The sequence below is a fragment of a genome, unplaced genomic scaffold (assembly GCF_019419815.1).
Source record: "Pyrus x bretschneideri cultivar Hongxiangsu unplaced genomic scaffold, Pyrus_bretschneideri_v1 Contig2, whole genome shotgun sequence".
Lineage (NCBI taxonomy): Eukaryota > Viridiplantae > Streptophyta > Magnoliopsida > Rosales > Rosaceae > Pyrus > Pyrus x bretschneideri.
The window spans coordinates 7088887-7104956 of NW_025999501.1; the positions used below are offsets into that span (position 1 = coordinate 7088887).

The 16070-nt window shown below is 36.3% G+C and overlaps 1 protein-coding gene across 1 annotated transcript; it reads right to left on the reverse strand.

Annotated features, from left to right (window-relative positions):
* Nucleotides 1–11919: 11919 nt before the first annotated feature.
* LOC103952523 (putative 12-oxophytodienoate reductase 11) lies at nucleotides 11920–15164 on the reverse strand. Its single transcript, XM_009364106.3, has 5 exons — nucleotides 15013–15164; nucleotides 13573–13713; nucleotides 13344–13474; nucleotides 13009–13185; nucleotides 11920–12806 (listed from the first exon to the last, which is right to left on the reverse strand). The coding sequence occupies exons 1-5, from the start codon at nucleotides 15099–15101 to the stop codon at nucleotides 12214–12216; spliced, it is 1131 nt and encodes a 376-aa protein (XP_009362381.2). The 5' UTR covers nucleotides 15102–15164; the 3' UTR covers nucleotides 11920–12213.
* Nucleotides 15165–16070: the final 906 nt, after the last annotated feature.

The following is a 16070-nucleotide window of genomic DNA, read 5'->3' on the forward strand; positions in this document are numbered from 1 at the left end:
ATTAGTATTTTACTTTTGAACAAATCATTGCATCCATGCTTTTTAGTTCAATTTTTTATTTTTTTTTGTCTCAAAACCTTTCATTTGACTCTTCATGTGCAATGGGATCGTCATTCGTCACTTATTGCCAAGGGCCAGCTTCACTTTCGCTAGAGTAAATGATTTCGAGGGGTTGCATTGGAGATGAGCGATGGTTATGATGGACGGGTAATGCGGTTATTTACCTATAATCGTTTATGTTTTTACTTGCGTAACTATTTATCCGTTGAATAATTGGCTAAACGGTTATACTCATACCCAAACACATAATCGTTTGTTAACGGTTAACTATACTCATAACTGCGTACCCATTTAACCGTAACTATTTACAAGTTTACCTACTTACCCATTTACCAATTTTTTGTTACCCATTTATCTTTTTTTACTCGTCTGCATGTTCTTTTAACAACTTGAAAATTAAAAAAAAAAAAAATTGTCATAATTTTCTTTTTCTGATAATTATCTACCGTTATAGGTGCGTTTAGCATTCATTTATGCATTTTAATCTTTTAAATCCTCGTACCATTCCAATAATTGAAATAATAGTTTACGGACGATATTTTTAACTATTATCAATGAAGGTAAAATAATAGTTTACAAACAATTTAATTGTATAACATTTGCTTGCCTGACCTTTTTTCGTTTTCTCCTTCAGCACCAATTTCTGAACAAATAATGATATATGCACCAACTTCTGGCTAAAATATACTTCTATAACAATCTGCATCACAGGAACATGCATTTCCGGTTCAGACACAAAAATGCGAAATGTTCAACTTGAAAGTCATTACAAAAGATGTAAACTCAACCAAAAAAACTCGAACTTGACTACATAAGTACATATAAAACATGTAAAAACCAGGACAATACTATTTTTCATTATGAAAGATTGCGTAATTGGTAGCCTTGTCTGCACCTTTCAAAACAACAAAAGGTGAGGGGTGGGCGGGGGGAGATCGAGATGGGCATAGAGATGAGCAGCGAGGAGAGAGAGATGAACGGTGGAGATGTGAGAGAGGGTAGCGAGGAGAGAGGGACGAGCGGTGGATGCAAGAGTCTAGGTCGTGGTAGAGAGATCGAACACTTTAGGGTTTTTAGTTTTTTTTTTTATTTTATTTTAATTTTATATGTATTAAAATAAACGGTTAAACGGGTACCCGTTTATAAGCACCTATTTAAAATTTACGGGAACTCATGCAAGGTCTTTCATCTCATCAATGTGGGATTCATTCTCAACACGCCCCTTCACGTGTGGGGAATATTCAAGCCTTACGCGTGGACAACACAACTGGATAACGTGGAGTGCGTGTGGCTGTTTGGCTTCGCACGTGGAAATACCTGCTCTGAACCTTGAAGAAAGTTGAGGTTCCATCATAAAATCAATTGGCAATATGAGGAGTAACCCAACCTCTTATAAACTCATGTAAAGTCCATCCTCCCATCAATGCGGGATTCATTCTCAACAGTGAACATGTGGTGTTAGTTTATAGATTTCGTTTATGGTTTTTGTACTACAAAGTATGTATCAATGAGTGATTGAAGAACATATAATTCCAGAGAGGAATGAGAGGCAGAAGGAATGAAGTCGTTGGTTCTGTATTGATAGATTTGGATTACATCACAAGAGTGATGTGGATGCAAGCTAAGTAGCCGTTGCACTCCCACTCACACAAGCATGACCTATGTACAGTGCACATGACTAACTTAAATACTTATTTGTTATGCAATCTAGCCTATGAGCTAGTTCTAATTTCAGCCTTTTATTTGCAAATTAACTAAGAACAACTTTAAAATTTTCAAAAATTCAATCTTGGATTGCTTCTCGAATGAAAGTAATTTTCTATTGATGTTCCTTGTCTTCTGATGGAAGACAAGATTGTTTGTCATAGCTATAGTTGAGGTATTGTGACAAAACAACTAAGTATGTTCAATTTGTTCTTCACCAAAATCTTCTAACACAAATCTCAACCATTTGGCTTGAGAAGTTGCCTCTGCTGCACTGACATACTCAACTTCTGCAGTAGAGAGTGCAGCTGTGTTTTGCTGATTGAAGGTCAAGAAAACACACCAGATCCAAGATTGAATCAATATCCATAAGTACTTCTCATGTCATCTTCACTTTCATCCCAGTCATTATTACAGTAGCCTATAAGAAGTGCAATTTTTCATTTAATGTATTAAAGGCCAAAATCCAATGTGCCCTGAACATATCTCAGAATCCTTTTAGCAGTTTCCATGTGTTTCTTAGTCAGACTACGCATGAATCTTGAGAGGAGGCTGGTAGCAAACATGAAATATGGCCTTGAAGCAGTTAAGTAAAGCAATCTCCCCACTATCTTCCTATACTCAGCTTCAGCCTTACTACCATCAACTTTGCACAATCTATCATTCATAGCAAGTGGAGTCCTAACTCAATTGCAATCATTCAATCCAAATTTCTCAAGTAATTTTATAGCATATTTCTTTTGGTGAATGAAAATGTTTTTTTTCTTTTCAGTTTGGACAATTTTCATACCAAGAAAATAATGTAAGGCCCCAAATCAGTCATTTCATAATGCTTCATCATGTCACTCTTGAATTCTTCAAGTATTGATGGAAAACTTCGAGTATAAATAATGTCATTCACATAGAGAGATGCAATGATTATACCTAAGTTTCCATTAGTTTTGGTGTAGCTTCATTTAGACTTTTCTGCAATCCACCTTTGGAGCAATAAGAGTTTATCTCATCATACCAAGATCTAGGAGCTTGTTTTAGACCATAGAGAGCCTTGTTGAACTTGTATACTTTATCTTCTTCATTTTGGACTATAAAACCCAGAGGTTGATCAACATAAACTTCTTGCTTAACTACTCCATTAAGAAATACAGACTTTATATCTAGTAGATACAACTTCTACCCCTTTTGAGCTACCAAGGTTAGTAAGGTTCTTATTGTTCTGGAGCAAATATTTCATTGAAGTATAATCCAGGGTTTTAGGAATAGCCCTTTGCTACCAATCTAACTTTATTCTTCTGTAATGTGTCATTCAAGTTCAGTTTTGTCTTGTAAACCCACTTTACACCAATGACAGGTCTGTCTAATGGTTTTTTTTTTTAACCAATTTCCAAGTGTGATCAGTCAGTTCTAGGGATCATTTATGCATATATTTAGTTTCAAGGTGTGGGGCTTACAGCAAATTTCAGTAACATCTATCCTAGTTTATTTTCTTTAAGAGTTGACTACTTTAGTTGCTAAGATATAGTCACAACTTCAAAGATACAACGGGTGTATACTGCACGAGCGCGTCTAGGAATTCGACAATCAAAACAATCTTGAACAAAAGCAAGTAATTCATGGCAAACATCAAGACAAACTGACCCAAAAGTTGCAGCACATTATCTGTTGCAACTCATACTCGCAAACAAAACCAGGGTTATCCAACCAATCAAACTAAACCAATTCCAAGCTTTACAATTCTACAAGTAATGTGAACATCCAAATGTTAAATAACAAACCATCCTATCAAAGTTACTGCTTTTAATTCTGAAAATTCAGGATTCTTGCGTAGGCAAGCACAAAAACTGCCCAGTAACCTGCAACTTTGCCCAAAAACTAAGCAGTAATTTCATTTTTCTTGTAAGAAAACCGGGATTTTCTGCAACCCTGTTTCCAAATGAACAGAACCCAACAGCCCAAATCTCAACTGCTCAAGCAGAAAAAGTCTACGAAATCAATGCAGAATGTAGAAGAATGTAATCGTAGAAAAGATTGAGCGAGTGAGTTAAGTTACCTATGAGAAAGATTGAACTTTCCAAATTTGTAAGGAGAAAGGAGAGGGATTGCGGGACCAGCTCCTTGAGCTTGATTAGTGGTAGCCATTTCAATTCAACTGGGTTCAGAGCTCGACCCTGAGTTTTGTGTTTGGTTTTTTATTTGATCTGCTCTCACGTTGGGTATTTATGCGTTTCGGGCTAGCACAGTGGGATGACTGACTGACTGACTCCAACTGGGTCCACGTCGCCTTCTCCTCCACCTTCCCCTTCCCCTTCCCCTTAAAATGGGGCAGATGCAGATTTTCAGTGGTTGGCCGGGCGGCTCCGTTTTCAAATCCGTTTTCAGTGGTTTGACGACGTTTGCAATTACGTATCGTATCTTATGTGTGACAAACAAGTTCTCTTCTTCCTCCGATAGTTTCGATATCAAATGAAACCATAACATGTTTTTGGCATCTACATCGATGGAAAATGCTCGGGAAATCCTGTTAAAATTGAGACTTCCTAATTCCTATGTACTTTCTCCCACATCATATTTTTTTTAAAATAATTTTGGCATCTACATCGATGAAAAATGCTCAGTAACTTCCTTAACATTTATCTTACATTAAATAATTTGCCAAAACTGAAGAATAAGGATCCTTTTAGGATTATTTTTGTAAGAATCACAATAATCTTCAAATTGTGTTCGTTCATCGTACATCTTGTGCTCAAAAATCATTTTAATTATTTTTATTTAAAACTAAATATGAATAATAGTTGACGAAAATTAGCCACAAAATATACAATGAACGAATATAATTTAAGGATTCCTAAAATTCTCACAAAGAGAATTCAAAGAGGATCTCATTCGTCACTTATTAGCAAGGGCCAGCTTCACTTTTGCTAGGGTAAATGATTTCGAGGGGTTGTTGGATTAGGGAAGAGTAATGGTTCTGGCAAACGGATAACGCGGTTATTTATCATAATCGTTGATGTTTTCATTCGCGTAACTAGATTTGGTATTCGTATTGTGTTTTTCGTGTTTGTGTCGTTTTTGTGTTATACATGATAGTTTAACGGGTCATGTCTGTAACACCTGTTAAAATAAACGGGTAATATGGCCTGACCTAAAATCAATCCGTTAATATTATCAGGTAATATGACCTGACTCATTACCCATTAGGAAAAATATATTTAAAACAAAAAAATGTAAAACATAATACTAAATTAGTATACATACCACATTGTCACATAAATATTAGTTCAAAACATAAAAAATAAAAATATAAAAAACATTTGTCTTTCAAGTTTACATACCCCAAAATAAGAGTCTAATGAAAAAACATTAGTGCATACTACAAAATACAAATGTTCAAATATATGCAAAATGAAGAGAGTTGCCTTTCAAGGTTGAGGAACATTGCACGTTTTTTTACAATAAAGCCCTTCAATTTTCATTAATGATTAAGGGAAATGGTATTAGAACTTTAGCTTGATATATTGCCTTCAAAAGTTCTATTGACGATGTTTTCACTAAGATTTTTTATGCATACAAAGTAAGACAGCTTCTCTTTGTGTACATCCTGTTACTTTTTCAATCATTTATTACACAAGCAAATATATAATTTGGTAGATGTAACGCAACAACCTGATGTCACACCTTACCTTGTGTGAGCTATCAGCACATGACCAAATTGTATTTTATTTACACCAAAGTCTTGTGCCATTCAAACTGGCACACCACAAGAACCTGGTTTTGTTCGTCACATATCACAATTGAAACATAAATATATATTTGATTAAATAAAATAAAATAAGGAAAGATGCATAATTCAAACATTTGGGCTTTGCTGGGTGTATAACTGTATATCCTTGAAAAGGCAATAAAGGCAGTAAAGCAATTCAGCCCCCATATTCGAAGACAATTTTCTGTTCTTTCTCTGCCTATGCATTTATCTATTTGGGTACATTAATTATAATAAATATTTTTGTTTCAAAGAACCAAGAAAACATTTGGGCTTTGCTGAAACATAAACATATACTTTTACGTTTATATTTATTAAATATTTTTATGGTAAATTAATTATAATAAATATTTTTGTTTCAATTGTTATTTCTTTTATTATAATAAATATGTACTTTCTTTTATTAGTATTTTACTTTTGAACAAACCATTGCATCCACGCTTTTTAGTTCAATTTTTTATTTTTTGTCTCAAAACCTTTCATTTGACTCTTCATGTCACTTTTGCTAGAGTAACTGATTTCGAGGGGTTGGATTAGGGATGAGCAATGGTTATAGCGGACGGATAACGCAGTTATTTACTTATAACTGTTTATGTTTTTACTTGCATGACTGTTTACCGGTTGGATAATTGACTAAATGGTTATACTCATACCCAAACACATAATCGTTTATAAACGGTTAATTATACTCATAACTGCGTACCCATTTAACCGTAACTATTTACATGTTACATGCATACCCATTTACCAATTTTTTATTACCCATTTATCTTTTTTTACCCATCTGCATGTTCTTTTAACAACTTGAAAATTAAAAAATAAAAATTTGTCATAATTTTCTTTTTTTGATAACTATCTACCGTTATAGGTTCGTTTAGCATTCATTTATGTATTTTAATATTTTAAATCCTCATACCATTTCAATAATTGAAATAATAGTTTACGAACGATATTTTTAACTGTTATCAATGAAGGTAAAATAATAGTTTACAAACAATTTAATTGCATAACACTTGCTTGCCTGACCTTTTTTCGTTTTCTCCTTCAGAATCAATTTCTGAACAAATAATGATATATGCAACAACTTCTAGCTAAAATATACTTATATAACAATCTGCATCACAGGAACATGTATTTCCAGTTCAGACACAAAAATGCAAAGTGTTCAACTTGAAAGTCATTACAAAAGATGTAAACTCAACCGAAAAAACTCGAACTTGACTACATAAGTACATATAAAACATGTAAAAACCAGGACAATACTATTTTTCATTATGAAAGATTGCGTAATTGGTAGCCTTGTCTGCACCTTTCAAAACAACAAAAGGTGAGGGGTGGGTGGGGAGAGATCGAGATGGGCATAAAGATGAGCAGCGAGGAGCGAGAGATGAACGGCGGAGATGTGAGAGAGGGTAGCGAGGAGAGAGAGATGAGCGGTGGACGCAAGAGTCTGGGTCGTGGTAGAGAGGTCGAACAGCTTTAGGGTTTTTAGGTTTTTTATTTATTTATTTTTTTTTATTTTATATGTATTAAAATAAACGGTTAAACGGGTACCCGTTTATAACCACCTATTTAAAATTTACAGGAGCTCATGCAAGGTCTCTCATCTCATCAATGTGGAATTCATTTTTAACACGCTCCCTCACGTGTGGCGAATATTCAAGCCTAACATGTGGACAACACAACTAGGTGACGTGAAGCACGTATGGCTGTTTGGCTTCACACGTGGAAATACTTGCTCTGAACCATGAAGAAAGTTGAGGTTCCACCATAAAATCAATTGGCAATATGGGAGTGACCCAACCTCTTATAAACCCATGTAAAGTTCCTCCTCCCATCAATGTGGGATTCATTCTCAACAATGAACATGTGGTGTTAGTTTATAGATTTCGTTTATGGTTTTTGTACTACAAAGTATGGATCAATGAATGATTGAAGAACATATAATTGCAGAGAGGAATGAGAGGCAGGAGGAATGAAGTCGTTGGTTCTGTACTGATAGATTTGGATTACATCACAAGAGTGATGTGGATGCAAGCTAAGTAGCCGTTGCACTCCCACTCACACAACAAGCATGACCTATGTACAGTGCACATGACTAACTTAAATACTTATTTGTTATGCAATCTAGCCTATGAGCTAGTTCTAATTTCAGCCCTTTATTTGCAAACTGAGAACAACTTTAAAATTTTCAAAAATTCAAATGATTCATTCAAAGTATCAGCTTCAAAGCTTACATTCCAACACTCCCTTCTAAGCCTGTAGCTGATTTTACTTGGAGCATTCCTCTGAAGTATGTAAGCTTGTCCTTTGGCAATGCCTTGGTCAAGATGTCTCCCATTTGTTCTTCTGTTTTGCATAAAACAATTTCAATTTTATTCTCTTGGATTGCTTCTCGAATGAAAGTAATTTTCTATTGATGTTCCTTGTCTTCTGATGGAAGACAAGATTGTTTGTCATAGCTATAGTTGAGGTATTGTGACAAAACAACTAAGTATGTTCAATTTGTTCTTCACCAAAATCTTCTAACACAAATCTCAACCATTTGGCTGGAGAAGTTGCCTCTGCTGCATTGACATACTCAGCTTCTGCAGTAGAGAGTGCAGCTATGTTCTGCTTGATTGAAGGTCAAGAAAACATACCAGATCCAAGATTGAATCCATATCCATAAGTACTTCTCATGTCATCTTCACTTTCATCCCAATCATTATTACAGTAGCCTATAAGAAGTGCAATTTTTCATTTGATGTATTAAAGGCCATAATCCAATGTGCCCTGAACATATCTCAGAACCCTTTGAGCAGTTTTCATGTGTTTCTTAGTCAGACTACGCATGAATCTTGAGAGAAGGCTGGTAGCAAACATGAAATATGGCCTTGTAGTAGTTAAGTAGAGCAATCTCCCCACTATCTTCCTATACTCAGCTTCATTTGCCGCCTTACTACCATCAACTTTGCACATTCTATCATTCATAGCAAGTGGAGTCCTAACTCATTTGCAATCATTAATCCAAATTTCTCAAGTAATTTCATCGCATATTTCTTTTGGTGAATGAAAATGTTTTTTTTTTCTTTTCAGTTTGGACAATTTTCATACCAAGAAAATAATGTAAGGCCCCAAATCAGTCTACTGATGGAAAATTTCAAGTATAAATAATGTCATTCACATAGAGAGATACCATGATTATTCCTAAGTTTCCATTGGTTTTGGTGTGGAGAGTAGCTTCACTTAGACTTTTCTGCAATCCACCTTTGGAGCAATAAGAGTTTATCTCATCATACCAAGATCTAGGAGCTTGTTTTAGACCATAGAGAGCCTTGTTGAACTTGTATACTTTATCTTCTTCATTTTGGACTATAAAACCCAGAGACTGATCAACATAAACTTCTTGCTTAAGTACTCCATTAAGAACTACAGACTTTATATCTAGTAGATACAACTTCTACCCCTTTTGAGCTACCAAGGTTAGTAAGGTTCTTATGGTTCTGGAGCAAATATTTCATTGAAGTATAATCCAAGGTTTTAGGAATAGCCTTTTGCTACCAATTTGGCTTTATTCTTCTGTAATGTGTCATTCAAGTTCAGTTTTGTCTTGTAAACCCACTTTACACCAATAACAGGTTAGTCAGATGGTTTTTTATTTATTTATTTTTTTTTACCAATTTCCAAGTGTGATTCTTCTCAATCATATCAATCTCAGCTTGCATTGCTTTTTTCCATAAGTCATCCTGAGCTATTTTTTCATAATTATCAGGCTCCATAATACGACGCTACATTGAGCTAACGCATCATTCAACCATTTCTGTGATGTGAAATCATAACTCGGAGACAGTTCACTTTCCCTTTGAGAGTTAGGATCATCAACAGTTTGAGTTGATTCATCTTGTGAGATGAGAGGGGATGTGACAAGAGATCTTGTCATTCCTTGTTCCACTTTAGGTTCTATCACTCCACTACCTTCATTATCAACTGCAATTGACACACTAACATACTCTTAAGTGTTTGTTCTCCAATCCCATCTGCCATTTTCATCAACACATCTCTAAACAAGATAACCTTCTTTGTACTAGGATTGTAGAGCCTGTTCCCTTTTTCACTTGTACCATAGCCTACATGAATTCATTTTTAGCTATTACCTTCAATCTTGTGTCTCATATTTAAAGGAACAAGCACATAGCACAAAGAACCAAAATTCTTGAGATGAGCAATCCCAGGTTTTCTGCCACTATAAGCTTCAAAAGGTATCATTTTATTCAAGGCTCTAGTAGACCATATGTTGAGTAAATACACCGCTATATGCATAACTTCTGCCCAAAATTGATATAGCATGCCTTTTCCATGCAACATTACCTTCGCCATTTCAACAACAGTCATGTTCTTTCTCTCAGCAACACCACTTTGCTAAGGTGTGTAAGCCATGGTTACCTGCCTTTGAATCCCAGTGGTATGCAAAACTCAATAAACACAGTCGACATGAATACTCCCCCTCTATTACTTCTAAGACACTTCACCTTGTATCCACATTGCAACTCAGTCATTGCTTTAAATTTTTTGAAATGTTCAAATACACCTGACTTGTGCCTCAAGAAACAGACTCAACTCATTCTTGTGCTGTCATCTGTGAACAACAAAAAGCACTTGTTTCCTGCATTTGACCACAAATATTTGTGTGCAACTATTCCATAGGCAATTTGGCTCAAGAGGATTCCCTAGGGAATTCATCCCTGTGTTACTTGCCAAGCATACAACCTTAACATACTTCACTTGACTGCTCCAATGTTGATAGTCCATGAACCATTTCTTGCTCTCTAAGTAAGGCAACACTTCTTTAGTTTAAGTGACCAAGTTTCTTGTGCCAAGTCTGTCAATTTGAAACACTAGCTCTCAATGCCATTGAATTCGCTAGCATCATTGTCAATGGAAACCACATATTGCCAATCATTTGTACCCTGACAACCAATTTATCCAAAGTCCATCTATTAAAGACATTCACCACACTTGATCCAAATATCAAGTAGTAGCCATGCTCCATCATTTGACCCACACTAAGATTTTCTTCCAAACCAAGCACAAGCATTACTTCTTGAATGTGTTTCCTGCCCAATTTGGTTCGTATCACAAGTGTTCCCTTTCCTACCACACTAACAATCTCACCAGTTTCCATTTTCACTTTGGCAGTAAAATTTCTCTTCACATTGTCAACAATTTGTCATTTCTTATCATGTGCTCGCTACATCCACTGTCAGTATACTAAGTATTATTGACTTTTATCTCAGTCATTGCATTGCAGGCATAGAAAAGAGTCCCTATCTCTTCAACTTGGTTGACATAATTTGCCTTATGTACTACTTTGTGCCCATTGCAGTTTCTACGTTCATGACCAAACTTTCCATAGTTGGTGCAATTGGGTTTTCCTTTAAACCAGCACTACCCATAATGCAATTTGTCAAAATGTTTACAAGTAGTGTTGTTTGAATCCTAAGTGGACAACCTGTTTGGGAGCAAAGTTGGGCTTATTATCCTATTTCTTTTCCTTCTTCTTCTAGTTTTTCCGTCTTTTGACTGTCAGAAAAACCACTAGATTTAGGATAATTGGAACCTACATTTAGGCTTGCAAATACCCTCTCAGTAGAGTTCTGAACATGTCTATCCAACCTTTGTTCAAAACGACAAAACCCCTTCAACGAAGCTACAACTTCTTGTACCACACGATATCAAGATCCTTAGAATGCTCAATCACATTACAAATCGAATCATAGGAACTAGGCAACCTTAGAAGCTACAACTGGTATGATGACATCCTTTACGAAGGGTTAGTTTGGAGCCCAATATAACATTATCTAAGAAGGATTCATAGCATTAACGAGAGATGGTCAGAGATAGAGATTCATATCACCTTCGAATCCCAAACGTTGAATTATCATAATTTACTATTTTTATTATATGGATAATACTTGCATTCCCCCTTAAGGGATGAGCTCATTTCCCACATGCAAATATATATATATATATAAAATATATTTCCTGTACAAATTTCTCAATTGGAACCGTTTAATTTCTTAATTCTCATTTGAACATCACCCCTACAAAAACTCATTTGAATCGGACAACTTTTAGTCATTCAAATGTATAGAACAAATCAAAGGTGTAGATACCAAGTAGCATATTCATGATGAATTGTTCATTTATTTAATACATTTGGATGATTAAATCGAATGATTTTCCATAGGAGTGATCTTCAAATGATGATTAAGAAATTAAATGGTATCATTGATTCTAAATTGAAGACGAATCAAAGATATATCCAAAAGCCAGTTAAACAAAGATACAGTCAAAAGTTTAGAGGTTAATTATACTGTTATTTCTGTATCCGTTAAATTCCACTAATCATAATAAGATGATCATCACAAACTATCTTTATTAAACTCATTGGCTTGGCATGCAATCAGTTAGCATATTCAGTTAATCACACAAGCTACAATACAACACTTGATACAGATCGGACAATGCAGAAGCTTACCATACCAAATGAGAATGCTAAAATCTCGTCAGCCAACTTCTGCCCCTCGATTTGTTATTTTCTCTAGTTATCCAAACCGTGCAAGAAAAGCAACAAGAAAAACATGTACGCAGACTAATGCGAGATTTTCAGAAAGATAAAAGTGTACAAGCTTCCATATGCTGCACGAATCCTATGCAGTGGTGTCAAGGAACGGATAATCAGTGTAGCCAATAACCGGTTCAGACACGTAGAATGTGCTTCTGTTGTATTTGTTCAGAGGAGCATTAAGCTCAAACCTCTTCGGCAAGTCTGGGTTAGCCAAGAACCAACGACCATAAGCGATAAGATCTGCATGGCCCTCAGCCACAGCATTGTTCCCATCCTCCTCCTCATAACCACCAGCAGCAATGAATGTACCATTAAAAGCCTTTCTCATGGGTACAAGACTCTGGGGGCAATCACTTTTTTCTCCAACTGTCTTCATCCTCGGCTCAACCATATGGCAGTACAGGATCCCATATTTGTTCAACGCATTGGCCAGATAAAGGCCCAACGCTTCGGGATCTGAATCCACTGATCCATTATAGTTAGCAAATGGAGATAACCTAATTCCAACTTTATCCGCTCCTATCTCGTTAGCAACAGCTTCAACGACTTCCAGAGCAAATCGACAACGATTCTCCATAGATCCGCCATATTGGTCTGTTCGGTCATTCACTTGATCTTTCAGAAACTGTTCAATAAGGTATCCATGGGCCCCATGAATTTCCACTCCATCAAAGCCTGTATACCAGACAAACAATTTCAGTGCACCGAATATAATTTGTAATCTAGCATGAACTATTGTCACGCATCTAGTCAAACTGCAAATTAAATTTAAGCCTTTAACTACATTTGTAAGTTAAAGATGGTTCGTTTGCTTATTTTGATAGCAATTTTGAGTTCTCGCAAATTTTATTTCATACTTAAGTAAAGACAAAAATACCAGCTTCCATAGCATTCCTTGCAGCAAGTCTGAAATCATTGACTATTTGTGGGACTTCATCTGTCCTTAATCGCCTTGGAGGAGAAAATACAGCAACATCAATGCCATTAGTTCGTATTTGGGGGGCTAGTACCTTGTCAGTAGAAGAGATTGGAGCTTGCCCATTTGGCTGAAATCCTGTGAGAAAATATAGATAGACTCACAATCTGAAAGATTTCTATTGCAGGAATATCAAGGCAGCTTTCTGATGCTTCAATGGGCTAACTTTTCACTTATGATTCGAACGCTTTCAATGACATAAAGTGAAGTCACAAAATTGTATCTTAGAAACGCACCGGTATTTGAAATCCTCCCACCATGCCAAATCTGACAGAAGAAGATGCCACCTTTAGCATGAACAGCATCAACAATGGGTTTCCATGATTCAATTTGCTCCTTTGTCCATATACCGGGAGTATTTGGGTACCTTCGCATATTAAAGAAACAAAAATGTTATCAAACTTTGAAATTACGATAAAATTTAACATAAAGAAACTTGAGAAAAGCTAATCTTTGTGAAGTTACCCTTGAGCAGTGTCAGAAATTCCAGTGGCTTCAGCTATGAGAAGACCCCCGTTAGATGTTCTCTGAGAGTAATATAAGACCGCATGCGGCTGAGGAACACCTCCGTAAGATCTTTGTCTAGTCAATGGTGCTAAGACAACTCTGCAGAAGGCAAGGGAGAAGTATATTATCAGAATACACCTACTAGATAGCCTATGACAAGTTTGATAGGAAGTATTATCCGATCTTGCTAAACAGAATACGATTTAAGTAATACGACCAAAAAGTGAGAAAGGAGATATACTTTTCCTAGCCAAGTGCATCTAATATCAAAGATGAAATAAATAACTTCAGGTCAAGGTCAAGTACCAACTCAGGTGTGGTGAGTGCTTTAGAGTTCACACGGTCACACCCCATGATGCACCATTTATATCTTGGGAAACAATGTCAAACTGTATGTCAGCCGGTTGTAGGCATCATCTATGCATATATTTGGTTCCAAGATCAGGGGGTTACAGCGAATTTCAGTAATACCTGTCCTAGTTTATTTTCTTTAAGAATTGACTACTTTAGTTTCTATGATGTAGATATAACTTCAAAGATACAGTCGGTGTATTCTGCACGAGCGCGTCTAGGAATACGACAATCAAACAATCTTGAACACAAAGCAAGTAATTCATGGAGGTAGACATCAATACGAACTGACCCAAAAGTTGCAGCACATTATCTGTTATAACTCAAACTCGCAAACGAAACCCGAGTTATCCAAACAATCAAACTAAACCAATTCCTTGCTTTACAATTCTACAAGTAATTTGAGCATGCAAATGTTACATAACAAAGTAACAAACCATCCAATGAATTTGTGACGGAGCCATGATTTTAGCCTAAAAGGGGCCCAAAAGTCTCGATCTAATATGCTCTCCCAATCATGCAAATATTACTCTGACGTGTGGTGAGCAACCGAGCACCGTCGTTTAGTTATATGCTATGATATCGTCCTCATCATCATCTTCCTTAAATCTAAACCTCAAGCCTGTCGGACTTTCTTCCTCTCTCCCTCCTCCAAAGCTCACAAGCAACGAATTACTTGAACTCCATTGGAATCACCAACCTCAAATCAAACCTCATGAAAGAAATTAAACTAAAAACGTTGAATTGGGGTCTTGAGCCTACCTAAAAACCATGAGAATCATAAGCATAACACTAAACTTTTCTGCGTGAAAAAATAAAATATCAGGATGGGCCTGGACCATCATGGTCCCTCCATGGCTCCGCCTATAACCAGTAATTTCATTTTTCTTGTTAGAAAACTGGGAGTTTCGGCAACCCTGTTTCCAAACGAACAAAACCCAACGCCTAAACCTCAACTACTCCAGCAGACTACAAAATCAATGCAGAATGTAGAAGAACATAATATTGTAGAAAAAGTTGAGCTAGTGAGTGAGTGAGTTAAGTTACCTATGAGAAAGATTGAAGTTTCCAAGTTTGTAAGGAGAAAGGAGAGGGCTCGTGGAACCACCTACTTGAGTTTCATCAGTGGTAGCCATCAACTGGGTTCAGAGCTTGATCCTGATTTTTGTGTTTGGTTTTTTATTCGATTTGGTCTGCTCCCACACTGGCTATTTATGCGTTTGGGGAGAGGAGGCAGAGGCGGATGGTTGACAACACTAGCTCTAGCACTAGGACAGTCCGATGACTGAGTGACTGACTCCAACCGGGTACATTAGCACTAGCATAAGTGGCAGAGGCAGTGCTTGGCCGGGCGGCTACTTTTCCAATCATTTTTTCTAATTTTTTATTGATACGTTCGATGACGTTTGCAATTACCTAATCTTGTTTTTTTTTTCTTTTCTAATGCAAGAGATATCGTATCTTATTATACATGGATGACAAACTCGTTTTTTCTTCGTACTGCTTCGTTATGACATGAGACAATAACGTCTTTTTACATCTGGTATAGAAGTGATGGCTGCCAATGCGGATACCACCAACGACCATTTTGCCTATAATTTGGACATTCTTTTATTAAATTTTACTTTTATCCGAATAATTACATCCATGCGTCTTAGTTCAATTATTTTCCTTGTTTTTTGTCTCATCCTTTAATTTGATTCATCATGCGCAATGGGATCCCCATTTATTACCAAGGGCTAGCGTCATTTTTGCTAGAGTACTTGATTTCGTGGGGGTGGAGGATGGAGTAATTGGTGGCAACAATTGTGGTGCGTTGGTGCTTTTGATGACAGTGTTAGTGAGGTTGGATAAGGAATGATATAGCAATATCAGCAAATGGGATAACAATCCTTACAATCATGGTCAGACATAAGTTACGATATATCATGTTATCATATGGTTAAGCGTCTCTTTAAACAGGACACTTAACTAGTACCCTTTATCACATCTCCCAAGGTCAAACAATTAATGACTTTATGGGCTAGATAACAGGTCTCAAACAAGCCAGTAATAAGACGTCACGCATGCTCTAATAAATTACCTTCAAGTTCAAACTTGCCACT

Bases quoted from the DNA above. Each gene is read 5' to 3' on its own strand.
- LOC103952523 (XM_009364106.3), bottom strand. From the start codon at position 15,101: ATGGCTACCACTGATGAAACTCAAGTAGGTGGTTCCACGAGCCCTCTC. The intron at 13,714-15,012 runs GTAACTTAACTC...TGCCTTCTGCAG, and splicing joins AACTTCAATCTTTCTCATAG to AGTTGTCTTAGCACCATTGA. The intron at 13,186-13,343 runs GTGCGTTTCTAA...ATTTTCTCACAG, and splicing joins TGGGAGGATTTCAAATACCG to GATTTCAGCCAAATGGGCAA.